The sequence below is a fragment of the Spermophilus citellus genome, assembly GCF_964194105.1.
Source record: "Spermophilus citellus genome assembly, chromosome: 1".
In the NCBI taxonomy this organism is placed as follows: Eukaryota; Metazoa; Chordata; class Mammalia; order Rodentia; family Sciuridae; genus Spermophilus; species Spermophilus citellus.
In genome coordinates, this window is record NC_138182.1 from 191,628,510 (window position 1) to 191,654,210 (window position 25,701).

Sequence of the window (25,701 nt, forward strand, 5' to 3'; positions counted from 1 at the left end):
CATGGAGTATTACACAGCACTAAAAAATGACAATATCACGGAATTTGCAGGGAAATGGATGGCACTAGAGCAGATTATGCTTAGTGAAGCTAGCCAATCCCTAAAAAACAAATACCAAATGTCTTCTTTGATATAATGAGAGCAACTAAGAACAGAACAGGGAAGAAGAGCAGGAAGAAAAGATTAACATTAAACAGAGACATGAGGTGGGAGGGAAAGGGAGAAAAAAAGGGAAATCACATGGAAATGGAGGGAGACCCTCATTGTTATACAAAATTACATATAAGAGGTTATGAGGGGAATGGGATAACAAACATGGAGGGAAATGAATTACAGTAGATGAGGTAGAGAGAGAAGATGGGAGGGGAGGGGAGGGGGGATAGTAGAGGGTAGGAAAGGTAGCAGAATACAACAGTCACTAATATGGCAGTATGTAAAAATGTGATGTGTAACCGATGTGATTCTGCAATCTGTATTTGGGGTAAAAATGGGAGTTCATAACCCACTTGAATCTAATGTATGAAATATGATATGTCAAGAGCTTTGTAATGTTGTGAACAACCAATAAAAAAAAAATAAATAAAATCCTCTGCTCCTTAATCGTCCTGCCAAGTGCTGAGTTTAGGTTTCTTTGTTTCTTGGCTACCTACCCAGCCTCCCACCATCTCTTGGAAAAGGCACCTGGGTTTTCTCTGGGTGTTGGGTGGGATTGTGAAACCCGTGAGTTATGGCTCCCTGAGCTGTATTGAAAGGCATCTGATTTTTATGTTTCTGCCCACGTATGTAAATGTGTACATTTTAAAATTCATCTCCCTTTCAAGTTTTTAAAGATCTGGTATTATAAATAGTCTTGGGCTCTCAGGCGTGTTAAAAATAAAATATAATGTTTCAGTTGCTGACTTACCTGGAAGGCATAGTCAATGCCAACATGGTAGTAGTGAGTTTTGTGCTTGGTGAGCCATCCTCTTATTGCTATGAAGTGTTTCTATAAGTAAATGTTGTTTTCCTGGGGCTCCTCAATCAAGTTTAAGGAACACTTTAATTGTTGCCTATTTCATCCTTACAAAGTTGTGATTTATGTTTCAGGTTGTCCAGAACAGTATCCGTTTTCTCATGGCATATGCCTCAGGTGGGCTTTCTTTTTAATAATTGAACTGTCTGAGCCTCAGGTGTGGCAAACCACCTTATTTACTGATTGTGAACAGACTTCAGCCTCCTGAGGCAGTGATGGCATCTTTTGTATATTCTGTTCCATAGTATGGTGCCTACTATGCTCAGGGAACTGAGGCTATTGCTAAAATATCTGTGTGGTGCTTGTTTTTAGAGTGTGAATACTGAGTGTTTATAATCCACAGTGGCACAGAATAATGGTTGGTGTTTTACAGATTTTCAGATAGTCCTTTTGGAGTTATGGACTGGAAATCATACCTTTCTCCCTATTTTAGTCGCACTAAGAGAACTTGACATTCTCTGGAAGCCTAGAGACAGCAGGGGGATGGAAATATAACCTGATTCCTCCCTATTTACAGGTTGTAGTGTGTGGACGAGTGTGTGAAAGTTCCTGGTGTTCTTTGGGAACAGACTATAGAGAAATCCTTTCATGCCTACCTACTGTCAGGAAATCCAGTTATTATTTTGAAAGCGTAAAGGTGGGAATCTTGGGGTCCTTACTCCCCGGATGCCAGCTATCTCAGTTTAGGGTGGCCATAGCAATCTAGTTGGTTTCACTGGCTTTGACTACTCTTGCCATCCCTAAACTCCTCCTTAAAGGTAAAAGAGTGGCAGCAGGAATTTGGAGACAGACCTGAGTCATCAGGAAGCTGAGCTCTGTAGTGTTTGGTCAACTGGCACCGATGTAGAGCCAGCCAGCTTCACTTAAATGGAAATGTGCCTCTTACCATCCAGAGTACAGTCCAGACATGTGGGCAGACCTGTGGCTTAGGAAACCTGATCTCCAAGAAGGGGCTTGGTTGTCAGAACAGAAAACAAGGGGTTAAAGCCCTCACTAGTTTTGTTTATCTGGTATTTTGCTCAAAATTTTCTCTAATGATTGTTATTATTAAGGCTATGAGCTTTTGAAACCCCACTTTGCATCCAGCACTATTTAATTAATTTATTTATTTATGTATTTTTGTCTTTTTGCATTTTTATTTTATTTTTTTGGTATCAGGGATTAAACTCAGGGGCACTTAATCACTGAGCCATGTCCCCAGCTCTTTTATTTATTTAATTTTTTGGGGGGCGAATTGGGGATTGAACTAAGGAGCACTTGGCCAGTAAGCCACATCCCCAGCTCTATTTTGTTGTTTAGTTAGAGATAGGGTCTCACTGAGTTGCTTAGCACCTCACTTTTGCTGAGGCTGGCATTGAACTAGTGATCCTCCTGCCTCATCCTCCCGAGCTGCTGGGATTACAGGCATGCACCACTGTGCCCAGCCCCAGCTCTTTTTTGTATTTTATTTAGAGACGTGGTTTCATTGAGTTGTTTAGGGCATAGCAAGTTACTGAGGCTGACCTTGAACTCACATCCGCCTGCCTCAGCTTCCTGAGCCTCTGGGATTACAGATGTGGGCTACCATGCCTGGCTATTTTTGTATATTTTTAATTTGTTTTTTTAGCTATACCTGACAGTAGAATGTGTTTTGACATAATATATGGAGTATAACTTACTATTCTTGTGGTTGTACATAATATGAAGTTACACTGGTTGTGTATTCATATATGAACACAGGAAAGTTATGTCTGATTTATTCTGTCTTTCCTGTCCCTCCCTTTCCAATCCAGTGAACCTCCATACCACCTATTGTGAGTCAGCATCCGCATATCAGACAGAACATTCGGCCTTTGGTTTTTGGGAGTGGCTTATTTCACTTAGTATAATTGCCTCCAGTTCTATCCATTTACCAGCAAATGCCATAATTTCATTCTTCTTTATGGCTGAGTAATGTTCTGTTATGTATATGTACACATTTTCTTTATCCATTCATCTATTGAAGGGCACCTAGGTTGGTTCCATAGCTTATCTATTGTGAATTGAACTAAATAGTTAATATCAAATCCCTTTATGAATAAAGAAATTCAAACTGTTAGTATCAAGTTAAATAGTTAATATCAAGTCCCTTTATGAATAAAGAAATTCAAACTGGTTGAGGTCAAGCATCTAACCCAAAGTCACATAGCCAGCCAAGGATACCTAGTTTGAACCCAGAGCCTATATCCTTTCCATTGTACGGGGTGGAGATGGAATGGAATGGAGCTTTGGTAACTTTGGTTATCAGATACAATCTGATCACTCACAGAACCTCTGGAAGAGTCAAGGAACAAGTATAAAGAGTAAGTCTCCTTATCCAATCCATGCTAGAAGCGTACATTCTAGGGATCAAGTCACACTATTTCTCTAATTCACCTAGCCACTTGCTAATAAAATGATGAATCCAGTTTCTGTGGCTGTAGTCAAGCCCCATTCACTTTTCTGGGCTCTGTTTTCTTTTCTGCCAGGTAAATACAATCTTGTCTTATATGGTGTATGGGATATCAGAATCATATACTAGTTATAAATAAGCTTAGGTATTATCTCAGCCAGCTTTTACTCAAAGCAGATGTCCTCTCCCCTCTGCTTTGATTTTACCAGACTGGTAAGTATATATGAGGGAAATTCTGAGTGTTGGGCTCTGTGAGGGGATGCAGGGATGTTTTGTTCCATGTACAGCTAGGGAGCTTGAATGATGGGAGGCTAAGAGGTCAAGCCACAGAAGGAGCCACTGTAGTCTGAATCTAGAGCTTTCTTCTTCCTGAATGTCTCTGCCTCTGTTATGGGCTGGCCTTTGTCAAGAGCATTCAGTGTGTGTGTGTGTGTGTGTGTGTGTGTGTGTGTGTGTATGTGTGGTGCGGGTACAGATACTGATCATGGTAGAGGTGGGTCTTTCCACAAGAGGGCTCCAGTAGGCTCTTTAAAAAAATTTTGCCCTAGCACAAAATGAGCCTTTTTATTTATCCTGTTGCAGAACAAATAAAATGATGAATCCATTTTCTGTGGCTGATGTTACAGACCGCTGAAGAGACAGCATGGTTTGTGGGAAGGGCATGGAGTCTGGGGCCAAACTGGCTTTGAGTCCTGACTCTTCTGCTTTCTGGCTGTGTGAACTCTGGCAAGTTACTTAACCTCTCTGAATTTTGATCCTTTTATGAGTAAAATGAGCAGCATGTTAGAATTGCCTCAGAGGGTTGTTGTGAAGAGTAAATGAGTTTAGAACTTTGCTTGGAACATAGACAATGCTCTGTAAATGTTGACTACAGTTATTATTTGACAGGATTTATTTTCCTCTGGGATATCCAGTAACTGCATTGGAATACTGGGGAAAGGGGTGTCACTAGGGTATTTCTCTCTTACTCCTACACCAATGATTACGATTATTACAGTTCTACAAAGTATAAAACTAAAGCTCTTGAGCAGTCTGAAGCATGGCTAAGAACTCTGAAAAGATAGAATTGTGTCTGATGGAGTTTCTTCTTGGAGAATTTGCCCCCTCTGCCTGCTGGTACGACTGTGTCCATCTCTGTCCTGAAGATGTATGTGTTGGGAGGTGGCTTCATCACAGGAACCTATCTATTTATGGCATTGGAGAATCCTTGTATAGTACCTCTGGAGTGAGATTTTTTTTCTCTGTTATTAAGATGCTTAGTGGAATGTTGAAATTTTCACATTTAAAGAAGTGGTACTAAATCTCCAAACCTCAGAGGTCCCATTCAACCTTACAAAGTATTCCCCACTTGTGCCTCTATTTTTCACATGTGGTCTCTCTCTCTCTCTCTCTCTTTTTGGTATTGGGAATTAAACCCAGGAGCACTATACTACTGATCTACATCCCCAGCCCTGTACACACACACACACACACACACACACACACACACACTTAGCATTTTATTAGTTGTAGATGGACACAATACCTTTATTTATTTATTTTAAAATATTTGTATTAGTTGTTTATGGACTTTTATTTTATTTTATTTACTTATTTATATGTGGTGCTGAGAATCGAACCCAGTGCCTTGCACATGCTAGACAAGTGCTCTACCACTGAGCAACAGCCCCAGCCCTATTTATTTATTTATTTTTATGTGGTAGTAAGGATCTAACACAGCACCTCACATATGCTAGGCAAGTGCTCTACCACTGAACTACAACCCTAACCCCCTTTTTAGATATTTTGAGGCAGGGTCTCGCTAAGTTGCCCAGGCTGGCCTCAAACCTGCTGAGGCTGGCTCTGAACTTGACAATTCTGCCTCAGCCTTTCAAGTTGCTGGGATTACTGGGATGAGAATCCTCTCTTGAAAAGCTCTCTCTGAGAAGTGGTGAGAGGGGAGGGGAGGGGTTGGGGAGATAGGAAGGATAGTAGAATGAAACAGACATTATTATTACTGTGTGTATATATGTGACTGCAAGACCAATGTGATTCTGCAACCTGTATACTTAGAGAAATGAGAAATTATATCCCATCTGATTCAAATGTATGATATGTCAAGATCACTGAACTGACATGTATAAGTAAAACAAATTTAAAAAAAAAAGAAAAAAGAAAAGCTCTCTCTGGCCTCATTGCCCAAATCCAGTGGATTGACTCCTCAATCTGATCATTCCAATCTCTTGACATTGCTGCCTACAACTTAATTTTCTTTCTTTCTCTTTTTTGGTGGTACTGGGGACTGAACCCAGGTCTTCACACATATTAGGCAAGTACTCTACCAGCTCTTTTGAAAATTTTACGTTTTGGGATAGAATCTTGATAAATTGATTGTCTGCCCTTGAACTTGGGATCCTCCTGTCTCAGTCTCCCTCGTAGCTGGGATGGTAGGTGTGTGCCATAGCACCCAGCAATTCTCTCCTTTTTAGACTTTTGTGATTCTGTATTAATATTATTGCTGTTACTCTGGTTCCTTGCTTGCTTGCTTTCTTTTCCTAACCCACAGTCATTAATTGAAGATGTGTTGGTCAACTGTCCTTTTTTCTCTATGGTTTTCTAATAACTTTACTCTTGTTATTTTGTTATCACCTCTTTGCTGATGACACCAAAAGTTTGCCCTGCCCAGCCCTATCTCCTTATTTGTCTTCTATAGGTATAAAGTTGCCAGAGCATTCCTGGTTCTACACAGAGACTCTGTGTCTAGTGACATTGAACTGATTATTCCAGATGTAGATACCCAGTGCCTGCTATATCTTTTGGGTCTTCAGCAGTCCAAATAAAGATTGAGCCTTAAGCTTCCTTCCAACATTCAGCTTCTTTGAGCCTGTAACCAGGTAAGATAGATCTTGAGAGGGTAGGCTGGGTTTCCTTTAATTTAATTACTTTGCTTGTCACTTGATTTCTTTTAGAGCCATTCTCTTATGCATTGAGACTATAGATTGTAGTTTTTTTTTTAAAAGATTGTTGTGATTGTTTTTATACCTTTATTTTATTTATTTATTTTTATGTGGTGCTGAGGATTGAACCCAGTGCCTCGCACATGCTAGGCAGGCGCTCTTTCACTGAGCTCCAGCCCTGAGATAGTAGTTTTTACTAATGGGCTTAGCTATCTTCTTAAAGATCTGTACTTTATTCCTATTGGGTTACAGGTGGGATAAGTCATATTCTCCTATCTCTTCTTCTCTTCCCACTTTATCCCATCTTGTTTGGCCCTCCTTCCCAGGCTGTAGTCCCAGCTGGACCTATGGGACCCTCCTTGGCTCCCTTTGGTGTCTTGCAGGGCCAGCAGTTGTCTTTATATGACCATTGGAAAGGCTCTCTCTTGCAGTCTATAATAGTGGCTTTTTGACTTCATAGCTCTCTGGTCAGGTAGAGGCTTGGGCTCCAGCAGCCTCTTCTATTCCTTCCTGGGTGCCTTGAGCAATCCCCATTGTACAAATGGCCAGTTCTGAATCTAGTCTAGCCAGTTAGGGGGCTGAACTATAGTCAGCAGCCACACTTCTTTTGTTGTTCAAAGGCTCTTTCTATTTTATTATATCTACCCCTTGACTTTCTGTTTAGTATGGGTCTTAGGGCGAAAATCCTGTTTGTCTGACTACTCCAAACTTTTTTCTCTTGTCTTTCAATTCTTCTTTATTTTTTTTAAAGAGAGAGTGAGAGAGGGGGGAGAGAGAGAGAGAGAATTTTTAATATTTATTTTTTAGTTCTCGGCGGACACAACATCTTTGTTGGTATGTGGTGCTGAGGATCAAACCCGGGCCGCAGGCATGCCAGGCGAGGGCGCTACCGCTTGAGCCACATCCCCAGCCCTCAATTCTTCTTTAAAATTCTATTTCTCAGGCCTTTGCATGTTGTTCTCCCTTGTCACGGCTGTCCTTTCAGTGTCCTCTTTGCATTGTTTTTTCAGCTTTATATTTGTCTGCTTAAATTAGGTGGTAAGCTTCTGTTTGTGCTGAGGTGAGTGACTGTATGTGTGTATATGAGTTTGTGCAACCCATAAATAGTAATGAATGTGTGTCTGTGGGAAGAGCTCATCCTCTAACCTTCAGTTTATAAAGCAGGGGATTGTCTTACAGCTGTTCCTGCAGCTGGCAGTTCTATGCGCTGGCAGCCTGGCTCTCTGGATGACAGTATGCTGGGAAAAACTCTGAATGGGTTAGGTCTGCCTTGGAATTTCAGCAGAAAACGGGTTTGAGTCTCTTCATTTTCAGGCATGGGTGTTCTCCTTTATCTATTACTTTCAACTTCTGGAAGTGGCTACCCAACAAAAGCCCTACTACTACTTTGAACCATGGGTAAGCTGGAGAGTATGTGGATCTTGCAAGAGGTAACACCTCTGGACAGTTATTCCAGCCTGCCCTGGCTGGCTGTGAATCCAGGGACAATAGCCCTCATCCCCATTCCAATGATGGAGGAATAGCCAGGTGCCAGGTGCTGTCCTAACTACTTTCCATGCATTGCTTTGTTTAATCCACCTTACCACCCTTAGAACTAGGAACTTTATTATACCCATTTTATAGGTGAAGAAACCGAGGCCTAGAGAAATTGTGTTCAAGATCACATAGCTAGGAATTGGTAGAACCATGAACTAACCTTTGGTTTGTCTGACTCTAAATCCATGTACTCTGTTTTCTACTCGATATTTTTGTCTCGTTTCCTCTTTATTAAATGGAAGTAGGAATTCTTGCTCTTTCACTTTTTCCAGAAGATTGAGGAAAAAGTGGACATACATTGTAGACATACATTGTAGGGTAAGATGGAACCCCAGAGACTCCAAGACAGGCTGCTGAGGTGACTTTGCTTACATAGGACACCGAAGACTTTTGTCTTGTCTACCTGTGCTCTGTGATTCAGAGCAGCCAGTGTACATGGAGCCTGCCAGCCAGCTCAGAAGCTGGGAGAGACCCATCAGCTCTCCGCTCTCCTCCCCCTCCCCTTTTTGTTGGCTTCTTGCCATTCTCATTTCATTTTTTTGTTTTCTTAGAGAAGACAAAAGTTACTGGAGGATGTCTTGTTCACACAGGGTCCAGTCCCCTCCCTAGTCTTGTCTGAATTGAGTGGAGGACAGGCACCAAGGGAAGTGGGGGTAGGTGGCCTCCTCCCACAGTCTCCACAAGCATCTGCTCTGGGCTGCAGTGAGCTGTCAATACAGATCGCTGAGAGCATCCAACATCTATTTAAGTATAGGTACAGCCTACAAATGGCGAGTTTTGATAGAAAAATGGGCATCTTGAGTACCTTATTATCTCTTTTGTTCCAAAACTCAAGGATACTTAAGGAAAGAGTTACTGGTGGAACATTTAAATGGGTTCCTCTTTCTTGGACTGATTGGTAGTGTTTTAAGTTGGATGAAGGCCATAGATGTAAAGATGTAGATCTGTCCTCCGTGAGAGCAGAGGATGATGAGAGGGTTTGTTCTGCAGGTTCTGAAGGGCCAGTGACCAGGGGAACCCAGGATTCATAAGTGGACACCTGATTTAGGGAGGGTATCCTCTTCAGGCCAAGTGTGCTGAACTGTACTTCAGTGGGATGCTACAACTTTGGTTTTATGACAAAGACTGAAGTTTTGTGACTGCTTCTGCCAGTTCCTTTGTGATCGAGGGCCACCCTGACAAAATGTAACTGTGTGTTGCTTCTCTTTTCTCTGTTCTACCTCCCCTTCAGTCTCAGCATAAAGTCCAGGGCAAACAGGGCAAACTTTGCCTGTTCTCTCCACCTGCTGTTTTATTTATTTATTGTGGTGCTGGGGATTGAACCCATGCCCTCATGCATACTAGGCAATTGCTGTATTACTGAGCTACATTCCCAGCCTCACCTGCTACTTCTTGAGTAAGACCCAAGACCAAGTGAGATGGCTATAGGCCAGGCTTAAAAGGACAGAGGACACTGTTAACCATGCCTGCATGTTTCAAAGTTTGTGCTTGCTTTGTAAGTGCCCCCTCAAAGCCTGAGAAACTGTCTTGCCACCTGCTTTTCTCCCAGCCTCATTTCATCTAGGTCTCTCCTCTCTCCTCAGTCCTCGCACCCCTCTTATTCTTTATCCATTTTCCATATCACTCCCCAATTTTTGTGGATGCAATAAATAGGTTAGGTGTATAGTCCATGTGAAATTATTGAGGGGAGATGAAGGATCCATTTGTGAATCGATCTCTCATCCCGAGTATTGGCAGAAAATGTTCCTGATGCTGTGAGTCTTTGCAGGACCTGGAGGTGCCTAGGAGTCCAGAGGGAGCTGCTATTTTTCTTGTCCTCTACTCCAGGAGGTGGAGAAATTGCTGTTCGTTCATCAGCTGCCCTAACCTCTTATTCCTCAGTTCCTCTGAGTCCTCTTCCTCCTGCTCATTTGTCATCTTTGCTCGACTTCTTCCTTCTCATTTATCTTTTCCCCGGTACCAGTCTCAGTGTTTATTTTTGGCCGTAAGAAGGGAGCATCTAACAGTGTGCATATGCATAAACACATGAATACTCTGAGATAAAGGAAGGAAATCTGTGGCTTTTGGATTAATCTTTCTTTTCTTTTATTGTATGTTCTGATAATGCTGTGAGACCCTCACTTCAATTCTTTATCTCCCCTAACCACCCTGGCCAGGCCAGGCCATAGGGGTAAGAAAGGTATATAGGGCTTTAGGAAAGCTCCAGGGCTGTACCCTCTTGGGACCCATCTCCTGGTCTCATCAGCCTTTTTCTTCTTGATGTGGCCCTTGCATCTTTTTCACCCTCACCTAACCTGGCCCCTCTCCCTTTCACACCCAGGCATGGTCAGGCACCTATACAGAACCTAACGCTCCAGACAGTGAACTCCCTCTTTCAGTGCCCCCAAGGAGCTAGGTTGCTTGGGGAAGCTTGCCTGACACTCAGCCATTCCATTTTGTCATGAAGAAAAAGGTGGGGTGTGGGGAGGAACTGCAGAAAGCAAGGCTTTTGCTGCTGGGTGAGTGTAGCAGCTATTTTTAGTGTCCAAGCCTTTGCTTTTCCATTTGGCTGTGCTTTTTTAGCACAGTGCGGGTCCAGCAAGGCTGTTTTCTTTCATGGCTGCAGATGTCCTTAGGAAACGTTTTTTTTTTTTTTTTTTGTCTGCCCCTAGGGAGGTGTGGGCTGGGCAGAGTGGTAATAACTTCTCAGAGTGAGTCTAGGCAGGGCTTTGGGCCCCACTGCAATTCTGTCATAGGGCCAATTTGTTGAGGTGGAGCAGGGAGGGGTGTAACAGAAATAGGAGAGAGAAAAGTTAATACCACACTCTTCAGAGATAACCCCTGTAATTGATTTGCTTAAGCCACCACTGAGTAAACCACTGAATGAGATACATTAGGGCCCAGGGTTACACATAAAAACCTATTTAAAGGGCTGGGCTAATATGGACACATTCTGAAATAGAAAATTTTTGTTCTGCTTATTTAATTTTTTTCTTCTTTCTTTCCTAGTCTATTTGCCAATTTGGATTAATTCTTGATTTCCACTCTAGTTTACTAGTGAAAAATTGCTTAACTACTCCAAACAGAAACTCTGTTCCTATTAAACAGTAAGTCTCTATTACCCTTTTCCCTTAACCCCTGGTAAGCTTGATTCTACTTTCTGTCTTTGAATTAGCTATTGTAGATATTTCATGTAAGTAGAATCAAATATAATATCTGTCCTTTTATGTCTGGCTTATTTAATTTGACATAATATCTTCAAGGTTTATTCGTATTGCAGTGTGTATCATAATTTCATTCATTTTATATGATTGAATAATATTCCATTGTATGTATATCACATTTTAAAACCTGTTAATCTGTTCGTGGTTACTTGGATTATTTATAGCTTTGAATATTGTAAATAATGTTGCAGTGAACATTGCTTTATAAGTAGCTGTTCAAATCCCTGTTTTCAGTCCTTTTGGGTATATATGTAGGAGTAGAAGTGCTAGGAAATAGGGCAGTTCTATATGTTGCTTTTTAAGGAACCATCAAACTGTTTTACTTATAATGACTACACTGTTTTACTTATAATGTATGATGGTTCCATTGAATCCAAATCCTCACTGATACTTGTTATTTTACTTTTTTAAAAAAAGTTGTTAAGGCCAGGCATGGTGGCTCACCTCTGTAATCCCAGTAGCCTGGGAGGTTTGAGGCAGAAGGATCACAAGTTAAAGACCAGACTTAGCTACTTAGTGAGACTCTGTCTCAAAGTAAAAAATAAAAGGGCTGAGAATGTAGTTCAGAGGTAGAGTGTCCCTAAGTTCCAAACCCAGTACCACAAAACAAAAAAGAAAATATTATAACGATCCTAGAGTGTGATAAGTGGGATATCATTGTGATTTTGATTTGCATTTCCCTAATGGTTAACAATGTTGAGAGTATTTTCACATCCTTATTAGCTGCTTATTTATTAGCTGATTATATATCTATTTTGGAGAAATATCAACATATACTTTACCCATGTTTAAATTGGGTTATTTATCTCTATTGTTGAGATTCAGGAATTCTTGATATAATTTGGACATTTTTGGCTGCTGTTGTTGGCTGTGCTGGGGATCAAGCCCAGGACCTTGTACTTGCTAGGCAAGTACCTTCCACTGAGCTACACTCCCAGCCCTGTTCTGGACATTAACCCTTACCATGTATATGATTTGTAAATGTTTTATCCTGTTCTATGGGTTGTCTTTTCACTCTCTGAATGTTGTGCTCCTGTTCGTGTGAGTGTGTGTTGGTGTGATCTCAAACCCAGGGCCTCATGCATGCTAGACATGTGCTTTACCACTGATCTACACTTCCATCCCCAATCCCTTGATAATATTTCTTGAGACACAAAATTTTTTATTTTTTTAGTATTTATATTTAGTTGTAGTTGGACACAATACCTTTATTTTATTCATTTATTCTTATGTGGTGCTGAGGATTGAACATGTACCAGGGCCTTGTACATGCTAGGTGAGCACTCTACCACTGAACCACAACCCCAGCCCCACAAAAGATTTTCAACTTTGATAAATTCTTATATATATATTTTCCTATGGTTGCCTGTGCTTTTGGTAGTATTTTTAAGAAACCATCACCAAATCCCAAGTTATTAAGATCACACCTATGTTTTCTTATAAGGGGTTTATACTTTTAGCTCTTAAATTAAGTTCTCTGATCCATTTTGAGTTAGATTTTGTATATGGTGTAAGGAAAGGGTCCAACTTCATTCTTTTGCATATGCAGTTATCCTAGTAGTGTTTGTTGAAGAGACTGTTGTTTCCCCACTGAATAATGTTGGCACCCTTGTTGAAAATTAATTGATTATATATATGATTATTGATGTGCTCTATTCTATTCTTTTGGTCTATATGGTTATCCTTATGCCAGTACCTCCCTTTTGTAGGAAGTTTTGAGATCAGAGGTGTGAGTCCTCTACCTTTCTTCTTTTTCACAATTGTCTTGGCTGTTCTGGGCTCCTTGAAATTCCATATGAATTTTAGGACAAATTTTTCCATTTCTGCAAAAAATACCACTGGGATTTTGATAGAGATTGCTTTGGGTAATATTATCATCTTAACAATGTTAAGTCTGTAATCCATGAACATAGGATGTCCTTCCATCTTTGTGGTTTTAAAAATTTTAACAAATCAGGTGTGGTGGTGTATGCCTGTAATCCCAGGGACTTGGGAGGCTGAGGCAGGAGGATCACTAGTTCAAAGCCAACCTCAGCAACAGCAAGGCCCTAAGCAACTCAGTGAGACCCTATCTCTAAATAAAATGCAAAATAGGACTGGGAATGTGGCTCAGTGGTCTAGTGGCCCTGAGTTCAATCGCCAGTACCAACAAAAAATAAAATAAATTTTTTTAATATTTATTTTTTTAGTTTTTGGTGGACACAACATCTTTGTTTGTATGTGGTGCTAAGGATCGAACCCGGGCTGCACGCATGCCAGGCGAGCACACTACCGCTTGAGCCACATCCCCAGCCCATAAAATAAAATTTTAACAGCTACTAGGGCCTATACTTTTGTTTGGCCATTTGAAAAGGAATGCGAAAGGCTTCGTGGCCTGGAAATATTGAACTTTGTTGGCATAGAGGGTGTTGATGTCATCTCTTTTCAGATATGATAATGGATGTGATTAAAAGTAGATGTAGAGGCTTACATGGAGTCAGCCCATATTTGTTCACATATAGATCAGGTGGTTAATTTTTCTCTCTCCCCACCATACCCAATACACTCTCTCCAAGCTAAGAATAGATTATTAATTGAGGAAGGAAGGGACCAGTGCTCTGATAGCACATGAAAGAGTCCTGGGTTACTGTACAGTTCCAACCAGAGAATTTCTCCCCTTGAGTAGTTGAATCTGTTACAGGAAATGGAAGCTTGAAACTTACCTAGAAATGGTAAAAGACCTAGATACCTTTATGTAGGAAATGTCTGACATCTGCGGGGCAAGTGCCATGATAGGAATCACAGTGCTGGGGGACCAGGTTCCAGCTTTTCATGGACCTTTGTTTTCTGTGCTTGTGTCTTCAGGTCCCTGACTATGGTTCCTCAAAGCCTGCCTCCATCTAGGATGGTTCCCCTGGGGATGCTGCTTGGGTTACTGATGGCCTCCTGCTTCACCTTCTGCCTCAGTCATCAGAACCCAGTAAGTGTCTTACTGAAGATAGGTGGAATTCCTAATGAGATCTGAGAGAGTTTCCCTGTCAACCAACAGGGCTTCTGTGGGATGGGGTGGACTTTTATTTTTCTTTCTTAGAGAAATGTGGCTTTTTCTTTTCCATTTCTGAGTTCACTCCCTTCTTTTTTTTTTCTTAATATTTTTTTTAGTTGTAGTTGGACACAATGCCTTTATTTTATTTATTGTTATGTGGTGCTGAGGATCCAACCCAGCGCCTCACATGTGCTAGGTGAGTACTCTACTGCTGAGCCACAACCCCAGCCCCCATTCCCTTCTTTTTAAAGCTCATGACACAGTTATCCTTTGGGGAAAAGATGATGATGCTATGGTAATGATGATAATAATAAGTAGTTTCATGGACCAAGCATTGTATTAAGTGCTTTATATATAGTCTCATTTAATTCTCTCAATAACCCTATGAAGTATTATTATTATTATTCTCATTTTGAAAAGGAGAAGACTTAGGGTCAGAGATTTCAAGTTACTTGGCCAAAATCACACTACCACTTTGAAGCACAGCTGGAAAGGTCAGGATTCTCCCCATGAGCTGACTGCCTGTGCGGTGAGCACCAAGTAAGATTCTGCTTCTTCCTCTTCTTTCTTGCTTGTGATTTCTCAGGCTTTTTTTTTAATATTTATTTTTTTTTTAGTTGTAGTTGGATACAACACCTTTATTTCACTTATTTATTTTTGTACGTGGTGCTAAGGATCGAACCCAAGGTCTCGCACGGTGAGGCGAGCGCTCTACCGCTGAGCCACAACCCCAGCCCTCAGGCTTTCTTTATCCTCTCTCATTTTCTTCTTGTTCTTTCCAGGCCTCTCTTCATTAACTTAGACTTCATTGCTCAGGGCCCCTGTCTTTGTCACAGGCAGAAGGAGAATGCCCAAGAAGGCCTAAGTTTGGCCTGGCAGCAGCATGCTAAGCCTCCTGACCTCTTTCTCCTACCTGTCTCAGCAACAGTTTGCCCTTGGCCAGCGCCCCCATGCCCTCCTTTGAGAAAATCTGACTATCAGCTTTCTGACATTTTTACCCTCCCCTGGCCTCCTTCCCCAACCCCCAGCACTCCTACTAAATGTTGGGTGAAGCGCTGGAGGCTTTGGAACTGGAGGTCCTTGAAGTGCAAATGACAATTGTGATGAATTTAATAACAGTCCAACTCAGCCAAGGTTCACCTCTGGCTCATGGTAAGCTTCCACCTTCTCTCTGAAGTCATTTGTTTTCTCTCTGCCTTTCCCCTCACTTTGTGGAGCAGGAGAGAACATACAGTTATGAGTCACGAATTCTTTTGAGCTTTTAATGTTTTCTAAGATCCTATTGGTGCTGTTTTTTTGGCCTCCTCTTCAAGGACAATGAGAATGGGATCCCAGAGGCCCTTGAAGGTGGGACTGACTGCAGCATGAGGTTGTGGCTGTAAGATGGCATTGGCAGTAAAATGGCCCTGAAAACACCTGAGATTCTCAAGGGATTGGGGCTGTGTCCCTTTTCCAACTTGCAGCTCATGAGGATCCCCATGCTCCCTGTTGAGAGCTTTAGCAGAAGCACAATTACCAAAAGCATACTGATGAATTTACTTAAGGACTGTGTGCTAGTAAGTCTCTTTTGGATAATAGTCCAACCAAATAGATGAGCTTTCAGAGCCATAATTATTCTAGCCCATTTATATTAGCTTTATTTAGTGTAGTCTCAGAAAAATGTTAATACTGACTTTCAGCAACAGAAGCTGCTTTTATCCTTATGTCTGTTCCTAAGCTGTTTCCATTTGTCATAATCTATCATCATGTGTAAGCACAAGTAGGAGTTGAAGCATCTTTTCTCTCATACCATAAAAATTGCTGCCCTGATGGCATTTAAAATCCAAATTATGTAGCCATCCACCTTCACAGTAGTGAAAATGGGGTGGGGTGGTGGTGCTTGTAATACTTTCTTCAGAGCCTGGAGTCCAGGCAGATGCTCCTGATGACCTGGAATTGTCTTATCTAAAGGCATGTATGTAGGCTAATGGCCATCTAGGACACCATGGCTGTGTGTACCAGTATGATCTGCAGACAGTCTCCCTTTACAGCTCCTGCTGTGTACTTCCCTGGAATGCCACATCTTAGATGGAGTGTAAATGCCAAAAGGGCTGTGGTTGTGAGATATTGGCCTTAAAAAAGGTGATTGAGGAGAGAGGTGAGATAGTGAATTTCAGTAGAAGGAGCACAGGCCCTTTATATGCTCTCTTTTACCCACCTACTCCGGCAATTTGAACATTTCTGAACTTTGTTTCCTCATTTGTAAGACCAGGGTGGTACCTTCCTGTTGAAATTTTAGTGTTGATTAAAAGTGATTATATAGACCAAGCACCTATTGGGACTGGCACAATATAGTCAATAAACGTCAGACATTATTTTTAGTATGGGAGCAGCTACTTCGTGGTTTCACTTGAGCCTGTGTCAAGCAGGCTTCTGTCCCAAAATGTTGCCCTAGCAGTCTGTCTCTGTCACAGTCTATCAACCTACCATTATAAAGTCATTCATCTTTTTGGATCTTGAAGCTTTTAAGAATATCTTACTCAGATACAAGCGCAAGAAAGTGTGACTTTGGTAAGCTGTTGTCAGCTAACGCCTTAGTTGGGGTTTCTTGCCAGTTGAGAGGAAATTGATATTTGGAATGATAATGGTTGGGAGAAGAGTGTGCTCATGATTTAGCATGGAAGGGAGCCCCAAGAAACCAGCTGAGAGGGCACCAAAGCTTGGGATTTACTTAGGAGCTGAACAAGGGTGGCCTGCTTCTCTCAGTTCTTGTTTTCTCTTTTCTCCTCAGGACACTGTCTGGGCAGAGAGGCTGGTTTTGCTTGTCATTTCTGTGGGACTGTGTTTGTCATCTGCTCCATGTTTGGGAAGAGGGATGTGCTGGTAGATGTGTTCAGTGATCTTATTGCCCTAGCTTCATTCCCTCAGTGTCCAGGATGCAGCCATTTGGACACTTGACCAGGAAAGAAACACAGAAGTGAATTGGAATTCACATATAGGCTTTGGGTTTTTGAACAGGCCGTATATCAATCCTCATCTGTAAAATGGGAATGATAATATGTGCTTCACAGATGAGATTCAGATGAACTGAGGCATGAAAGGCACTTTAACCCAATGGCTGGCCTATGGTCAGGGCTTAATAATGGTAGCTGTTGTGATCACTATAACCCCATTCTCAAGATGCTGCTTTTTCACAAAACTTCTGGAGCTCCCCCTTTGAACTGACTATCCAATGTGTGAGATATTTATAGCACTGAACCTTTTTCAGTGCTCCTGGCCTTTGAGGATAGCCAGATATGACTTGGGCAAAATGTCCAAAATCACTCAGAGCCAAATCTGGTGAACAAGGTGAACTGATTGGTCAAGGGAGCACCAGTTTTGTACCATCTTCCACCAAAAGATGAGATGTTCTGTAGATAATGACAGAATTTGGGTTTGTGTTCTAAAATCTGGTTCAAAGATGATACCAAGAGAAGGTGCAGAAATCCTTTTGAGCAGTGATAGGATTATTGCAAAAATGTTTGGTCTCTTTGGGGCTTAAAGCATGTGGCCTAGTGGCTCTTGAATCAGTTTCTTTCTTTCCATGTATTTTATTTTTAATTGACACTTAGTAGTTGTACATATTTATGGGGTATAATGTGATATTTCAATACATGTATACGATGTATAATGATAGGATCAGGACTATAGACATATCTCATTTCTTCCTGTTGGGAACGTACACAATCTTCTAGCTAGTTTGAAATAATCAATTGTTGTCAAGCATAGTTATTTTACTATGTTGTAGAACACTAGAAGTTATTCCTCCTATTCATCTGTACCTTTGTAACCACTAACCATCTTTTCCCCATTTCCCCCTCCTCCCCCATTTCCCGGGCTCTGGTAACCTCTATTCTATTTTCTAGTTCTGTGAGATTTTTAATTTCTATATATGTGAGAACATAACATTTTTGTCTTTCTGGTCTGACTTATTTCACGTAACATATGTCCTTTAGTTTCATCTTTGTTGCTGCAAGTGACAGTTTCATTCTTTTTATGGTCGAATAATATTCCATTGTGTATATATGCCATATTTTCTTTATTCATCCATCCATTGATGGATAGCTGGGTTGATTCCATATCTTGGCTATTGTAAGTAGTGTTTTAATAAACATGTGAGTGGAGATATTTTTTCCACATACTGATATCATTTCCTTTGCACATATATCCAGTAGAGTGATTGCTAGATCACATGCCAGTTCTATTCTAGTCTTTTGAGGAGTCTCCATACTGTTTTTCATAATGGCTATACTAATTTACATTTCCACCAATCAGTGCGTTTCTCTGCATCCTCACCAGCATTTTTTAAATTGATTTTATTTTTTTAAATACACGACAGTGGAATGTATTACAATTCTTATTACACATGTAGAGCACAATTTTTCTTATCTTTGTATAAAGTATGTTCACGCCAATTCATGTTTTTATACATATACTTGTTTTTTTTGCATTACAATTCTTTTTTTTAATATTTTTTTTGTACACAATAACTTTATTTATTTATTTTTATGTGGTGCTGAGGATCGAACCCAGGGCCTTGCAAGTGTGAGTTGAGCGCTCTACTGCTGAGCCATAATCCCAGCACCATAACCCCAGCATTACAATTCTTATTACACATATAGACCACAATTTTTCGTTTCTCTGTTTGTCTATAAAGTAGGTTGATACCTAATTTGTGTCTTCATACATGTACTTTGGATAATGAAATCCATCACATTCCACCATCCTTGCTAATCCCCTGCCCGCTCCTTTTCCCTTCCATTCCTCTTTTCTATCTAGAATTCATCTAATCCTCCTATGCTGTCCTTCCCTACTCCACTATGAGTCAACCTCCTTATATCAGAGAAAACATTCGGCATTTGTGTTTTTGGGATTGGCTAACTTCACTTCTCCAATGCCATCCATTTACCTGCAAATGCCATGATTTTGTTCTTTCTTAATGCTGAGTAAAATTGCATTGTGTATATATGCCACATTTTTTTTATGCACTCATCCACTGAAGGACATCTAGGTTGGCTCCACAGTTTAGCTATTGTGAATTGTGCTGCTATAAACATTGATGTGGCTGTGTCCTTGTAGTATGCTGTTTTTAAGTCCTTTGGGTATTGTCCAAGGAGAGGAATAACTGGGTCAAATGGTGGTTCCATTCCCAGATTTCCAAGGAATCTCCATACTGCTTTCCAAATTGACTGCACCAATTTGCAGTCCCACCAGCAATGTATGAGTGTACCTTCGCCCCCCACATCCTTGCCAACACTTGTTGTTTGTCTTCATAATAGCTGCCATTCTGACTGGAGTAAGATGATATCTTAGAGTAGTTTTGATTTGCATTTCTCTAATTGCTAGAGATGATAAGCATTTTTTCATATATTTGTTGATTGATTGTATATAATCTTCTGAGAAGTGTCTGTTCAGGTCCTTGGCTCATTTGTTGATTGGGTTATTTGTTTTTTCAGTGTTTAGCTTTTTGAGTTCTTTATATACCCTAGAGATTAGTGCTCTATCTGATGTGTGAGGGGTAAAAATTTGCTCCCAGGATGTAGGCTCTCTGTTCACTTCACAGTTTGTTTCTTTTGCTGAGAAAAAAACTTTTTAATTTGATTCCATTCCATTTATTGATTCTTGGTTTTAATTCTTGCACTATAGGAGTCTTATTACGGAAGTTGGGGCCTAATCCCACATGATGAAGATTAGGGCCTACTTTTTCTTCTATTAGACAAAGAGTCTCTGGTTTAATTCCTAGGTCTTAATCCATTTTGAGTTGAGTTTTGTGCATGGTGAGAGAAAGGGGTTTAATTTTATTTTGTTGTATATGGATTTCCAGTTTTCCCAGCACCATTTGTTGAAGAGGCTATCTTTTCTCTAGTGCATGTTTTTGGCACCTTTGTCTAATATAAGATAATTGTAATTTTGTGGGTTAGTTTCTGTGTCCTCTATTCTGTACCATTGGTCTACCAGCCTGTTTTGGTGACAATACTATTCTGTTTTTGTTACTATTGCTCTGTAATATAGTTTAAGGTTTGGTATTGATACCACCTGCTTCACTCTTCCTGCTTAGGATTGCTTTAGCTATTTTGGGTCTCTTATTTTTCTAGATTGCCACAGTCTGGCTGGGCACAATTCAGGAGCCACTTGTTAAAAGAAACGAACTTTATTTTTAGAACCACACAGGCCAAACAAAACAGCTCCTCAGGAAAAACCTTCAGAGCCCAACTGCCACCACCGGCTTCCCACAAGCCTCTCCACCTCCCCTCCTCCTCCTGCTCTTGAGGCCGATTGGCTGGGCCGCGTGGGCAGAGCCAAAAAAGTCCCCCAGTGAGCAGCTCAGTGGTCTGAAAGGGCAGGGAAACAGCCCAATGAGCATCACCGCAGAGGAGCCAATCAGTTGGCAGCTAGAAGTTGCTGGGGCCGCTGTGAGCCAATCATCAGCTGGCAGCTGGAAGTTTGCTGGCAGCTGGAAGTTTGCTGGGGCCCCTTTGGCTGTGGCTGTCAACATCAGATGAATTTTATAATTGCTTTTTCTATTTCTGTGAGGAATATCATTGGGATTTTGATTAGAATTGCATTAAATCTGTGTAGTGCTTTTGATAGTATGGTCATTTTGATAATATTAATTCTATCTATGAGCAATATCTTCTAAGGTCTTCTTTGATTTCTCTCTTTAGGGTTCTGTAGTTTTCATTGTATAGACCTTTCACCTCTTTTGTTAAGTTTATTCCCAAGTATCTTTTTTTTTTTTTTTTTTTGAGGATATTGTGAATGGGGTAATTTTCCTCACTTCCTTCTCAGAGGATTTGTCATTGATATACAGAAATGCCTTTGATTTATGGGTGTTTATTTTATATCCTGCTACTTTGCTGAATTCATTTACTAGTTCTAGAAGTTTTCCTGGAGTTTTTAGGTCTTCTAGGTATAGTATCATATCATCAGCAAATAGAGCTAATTTAAGTTCTTCTTTTTCTCTACATATTCCTTTAATTTCTTTCATCTGTCTAATTGCTCTGGCCAGTGTTTCAAGAACTATGTTGAACAGAAGTGGTGAAAGAGGACATTCCTGTCTTGTTCCAGATTTTAGAGGGAATGCCTTCAATTTTCCTCTGTTTAGAATGATGTTGGCCTGAGGCTTAGTGTAGATAGCCTTTAAGATGTTGAGATATGTTCCTGTTATCCCTAGTTTTTCTAGTGTTTTGAACATAAAGTGGTACTGTATTTTGTCAAATGCTTTTTCTGTATCTATGGAGATGGTCATATGATTCTTATCTTTAAGTCTATTGATGCGATGAATTACATTTATTGATTTCCGTATGTTGAACCAACCTTGCATCCCTGGGATGAATCCCACTTGATCATGGTGCACAATCTTTTTGAGATGTTTTTGTATTCGATTTGCCAGAATTTTATTGAGAATTTTTGCATCTATGATCATTAGAGATAGTGGTCTGAAGTTTTCTTTCTTTGAATTGTCTTTGTCTGGTTTTAGAATCAGGGTGATATTGGCCTCATAGAATGAGTTTGGAAGTGCTCTCTCTTATTCTATTTCCTGAAATAAATTGAAGAGTATTGGTATTAGTTCTTCTTTAAAAGTCTTGTAGAACTCAGCTGTGTATCCATCCAGTCCTGGGCTTTTCTTCATTGGTAATCTTTTGATGGCTTCTTCTATTTCCTCACTTGATATTGGTCTGTTTAGGTTGTGTATATCTTCCTGGCTCAATCTGGGCAGATCATATGACTTAAGAAATTTATCTATGCCTTCAATGTCTTCTATTTTATTGGAGTATAAGATTTCAAAATAATTTCTGATGATCTTCTGTATTTCTGTGGTGTCTGTTGTGATATTGCCTTTTTCATCAGGTATGCTGGTAATTTGAGTTCTCTCTTTCCTTCTCTTCATTAGCATGGCTAAGGGTCTGTCAATTTTATTTATTTTTTCAAAGAACCAACTTTTAGTTTTGTCAATTTTTTCAATTGTTTCTTGTTTCGTTTTTATTGATTTCTGCTCTAATTTTAATTATTTCTTGCCTTCTATTGCTTTTGCTGCTGATTTGTTCTTCTTTTTCTAGGGCTTTGAGATGTAGTGAGGTCATTTATTTGTTGACTTTTTCTTCTTTTAAGGAATGAACTCCATGCAATGAATTTTCCTCTTAGTACTGCTTTCTAAGAGTCCCAGAGATTTCAATATGTTGTGTCTGTGTTCTCATTTACCTCTAAGAATTTTTTAATCTCCTTTTTGTCTTCTGTAACCCATTGTTCATTCAGTAGCATATTGTTCAATCTCCATGTGATGCATAAATTTTTATTTTTTATTTTGTCTTTAATTTCCAATTTCATTCCCTTATGATCTGATAAAATACATGGTAGTAGCTCTACTTTTTTTTGTATTTGCTAAGAGTTGCTTTGTGGCATAGTATATGTAAACATTTATTTATTTATTTATTTATTTATTTGCGGTGCTGAGAATAGAGCCCAGTACCTCACACATGCTAGGTAAGCGCTCTTCCACTGAGCTACAACCTTAGCTGTAGGGGACTTTCTTTGGGGGAATACTGGGGTTTAGATCCACAGTGCTTAACCATTGAGCCACATCTCCGGCCAGTTTTTTTTAAATTTTAATTTTTATTTAAACTTTTAATTTTTATTTATAAAGTTTTTAATTTTAATTTTTTATTTTGAAACAGAGTCTTACTAAGTTATTTAGGGTCTCTCTAAGTTGCTGAAGCTGGCTTTAAACTTGTGATCCTTTTGCCTAAGCCTCCTGAGCCACTGGGATTATAGGAGTGTACCACCATTGCTGGTGTGGGATATTTTTTAATTTTAATTTTTTTTAAGGTACTAGAGACTGAATCCAGGGTCTTGTGCATACTGTATTGCTCAGTTGTATCTCCAACCCAACACATATTTGCTCATTTTAAAATTTGATTTTTTTTCTTGTTGTTTGAGTTCCTCATGTATTCTGGATAGTAATACCATGTTAAGTGAATAATTTGCAAATGAATAATTTTCTTCCATTCTTTAGGTGTGTCTTCAATCAGTTATTTCCTTGCTGCACAGAAGCTTTTATGTCATTTTAATTATTGATGTTTGTGCATTTGGGATTGTATCTAAAAAAAATCTTTGCCTAGACCAATGTCCTGCAGTGTTTTCCCTATGTTCTTGTTTACTTGATTTTTAAAAAATATGGTGAGTGATAGGGGGTCTAGTTTCTTTCTTCTGCTTATGGATATCCAGTTTTTCCAACACCATTTATTGAAGAGACTTTCCTTTCTCCAGTGTATTTTCTTGCTACCTTTGTCAGAAATCAATTGGCTGAGCTGAGTGTGGTGTCATGCAACTGTAATCTAACAGTTGGGAGCCTGAGGCAAGGAGATAGATCTCTTGAATCTAGAAATTCAAGACCTGCCTGTCTAACATAGCAAGACCTCATCTAAATAAAACTGTTATATGTATATGAAGTGTCTGTGTATAAATATATATGTACTTATATGTATGTACATTATATATATATATATACTGTATGCATATATATCATATACATATATATCATACACACACACACACACAACATACATCTCAGCTTCAAATACATGGATTTATTTCTGGGTTTGCTTTGTTGTTCCATTGGTCTGTGTGTCTATTTTTATACCAGTACCATGCTGTTTTGGTTACTATAGCTTTGTAGTATGTTTTGAAGTCAGATATTGCAATGTTAACATTTTGTTCTTTTTGTTTAGGATTGCTTTGGCTGTTTGGAGTCTTTTGTGGTTCCATGTAAATTTTAGGAGTGTTTTTCTGTTTCTGTAAAAGAGATACTTGGTATTTTGATAAGAATTGCATTGAATCAGTAGACTACTTTGGGTAGTATACACATTTTAACACTCCAACTTCTAGTCCATGAACATGGGCTACTTTTCATGTTTTGGTGTCTTCCTCAATTTATTTTATTTTTTGTAATTTTAATTGTAGTGGTACTTACTTCCGTGATTAAATTTATTCCTCTGTGAGTGTGTGTGTGTGTGTGTGTGTGTGTGTGTGTGTACGTGTACTGTGAATGGGATTGCTTTCTTCTTTCTTGGCATTATTCTTTTATAAAAAAGTTTTTATTTTTATAGGTTTATTTTGTATCCTGCAACTTTATTTATTGATTTTGTTTATTAGTTCTAACAGGTTTTTTAATATTTTTTATTTGTTTTAATTAGTTACACATGAGAGTACAATGATCTTGACATATCATACATTTGAATAAGATGGGATATAATTTCTCATTTTTCTGAGTGTACAGGTTGCAGAATCACATTGGTTATGCAGTAACATATATACGCACAGCAATAATAATGTCTATTTTATTCTGTTGTCCTTCCTTTCCCCCCTTCCCCTTCTCTCCCCTCCCATCACTTTTCTCTACCCAATCTAATGTGACACACTTCTTTTTTTTTTCTCACATTGTCATACATGTATTCTGTATAATGATGAGGGTCTCCTTCCATCTTCCGTGCAATTCCCCTTCTCCCTCCCTTTCCCTCCCTTCCCTATCTAGAGGTAATCTTCTTCTCATGCTCTTCCTCCCTACCCCATTTTGAGTGACCCCCCCTTATATCAGAGAAGACAGTCAGAATTTGTTTTTTAGGGATTGGCTAACTTCACTTAGCATAATCTGTTCTAATACCATCCATTTCCCTGCAAATGCCATGATATTGTGTGTGTGTGTATGGAATCTTTAGGTTTTCCTTTTTTTTTTTTTTTTTAAGAGAGAAAGAGAGAGTGAGAGAGAGGGATTTTTTTTTTATATTTATTTTTTAGTTTTCGGCGGACACAACATCTTTGTTTGTGGTGCTGAGGATCGAACCCGGGCTACACGCATGCCAGGCGAGTGCACTACCACTTGAGCCACATCCCCAGCCCTGGGTTTTCCTTTTTTTAAAAAAATATTTCTTTGTTGCCTGTGGATTTTTTTCTTTATTTGTTTATTCATATGTGGTGCTGAGGATCGAATTCAGGGCCCCACACATGCTAGGCAAGCGCTCTACCACTGAGCCACAACCCTAGTCCCTTAGGTTTTTCTAAATATAAAATCTTTTCATTAGCTGGGTACGGTGGTGCATGCTTATAATCCCAGCAGCCCAGGAGGCTGAGGCAAGAGGGTCACAAGTTCAAAGCCCACCACAACAACTTAGCGAGGCCCTAAGCAACTTAGTGAGACCCTGTGTCTAAATAAATTAGAAAAAAAGGGCTTGCAGATATGGCTCAGTGGTTAAATGCCCCTGGGTTTAATCCCTCGTACAAAAAAAAAAAAAAAAAGTCATTTGCAAACAGGGATAATTTAACCTTCTTCTTTCCTATTTGGAATACCCTTTATTTCTTAATTTACCCTGCTCTGGCTAAAACTTCCAATGCTGTACTGAATAAGAGTGGTGAAAGTAGATATCCTTTGTTTCAGATTTTAAAGGAAATAATTTCAGCCTGCCCATATGTAGCCTTTATTGTGTTCAGTTATGTTCTTTTTTCCTTTTATTTTTCAGTACTGGGGATTGAACCCAGGGCCACTCTACCATTGAATGACACTCCTG

General features: G+C 39.7%; 1 protein-coding gene across 6 annotated transcripts in view; it reads left to right on the plus strand.

Moving 5' to 3' along the window:
• SIL1 (SIL1 nucleotide exchange factor) overlaps window positions 1–25,701 on the plus strand; it is a 269,257-nt gene that overhangs the window by 51,621 nt on the left and 191,935 nt on the right. For 5 of the 6 annotated variants that reach the window (XM_081309501.1, XM_081309499.1, XM_081309504.1 and 2 more), the window contains one exon: window positions 13,942–14,056. In XM_081309501.1, coding sequence (XP_081165627.1) covers window positions 13,952–14,056 — 105 coding nt within the window. In that variant the 5' untranslated portion in view covers window positions 13,942–13,951. Of the gene's footprint in view, window positions 1–8,445; window positions 8,548–13,941; window positions 14,057–25,701 lie in introns of those variants that run through there. The other variant, XM_081309500.1, reaches the window with a different exon arrangement.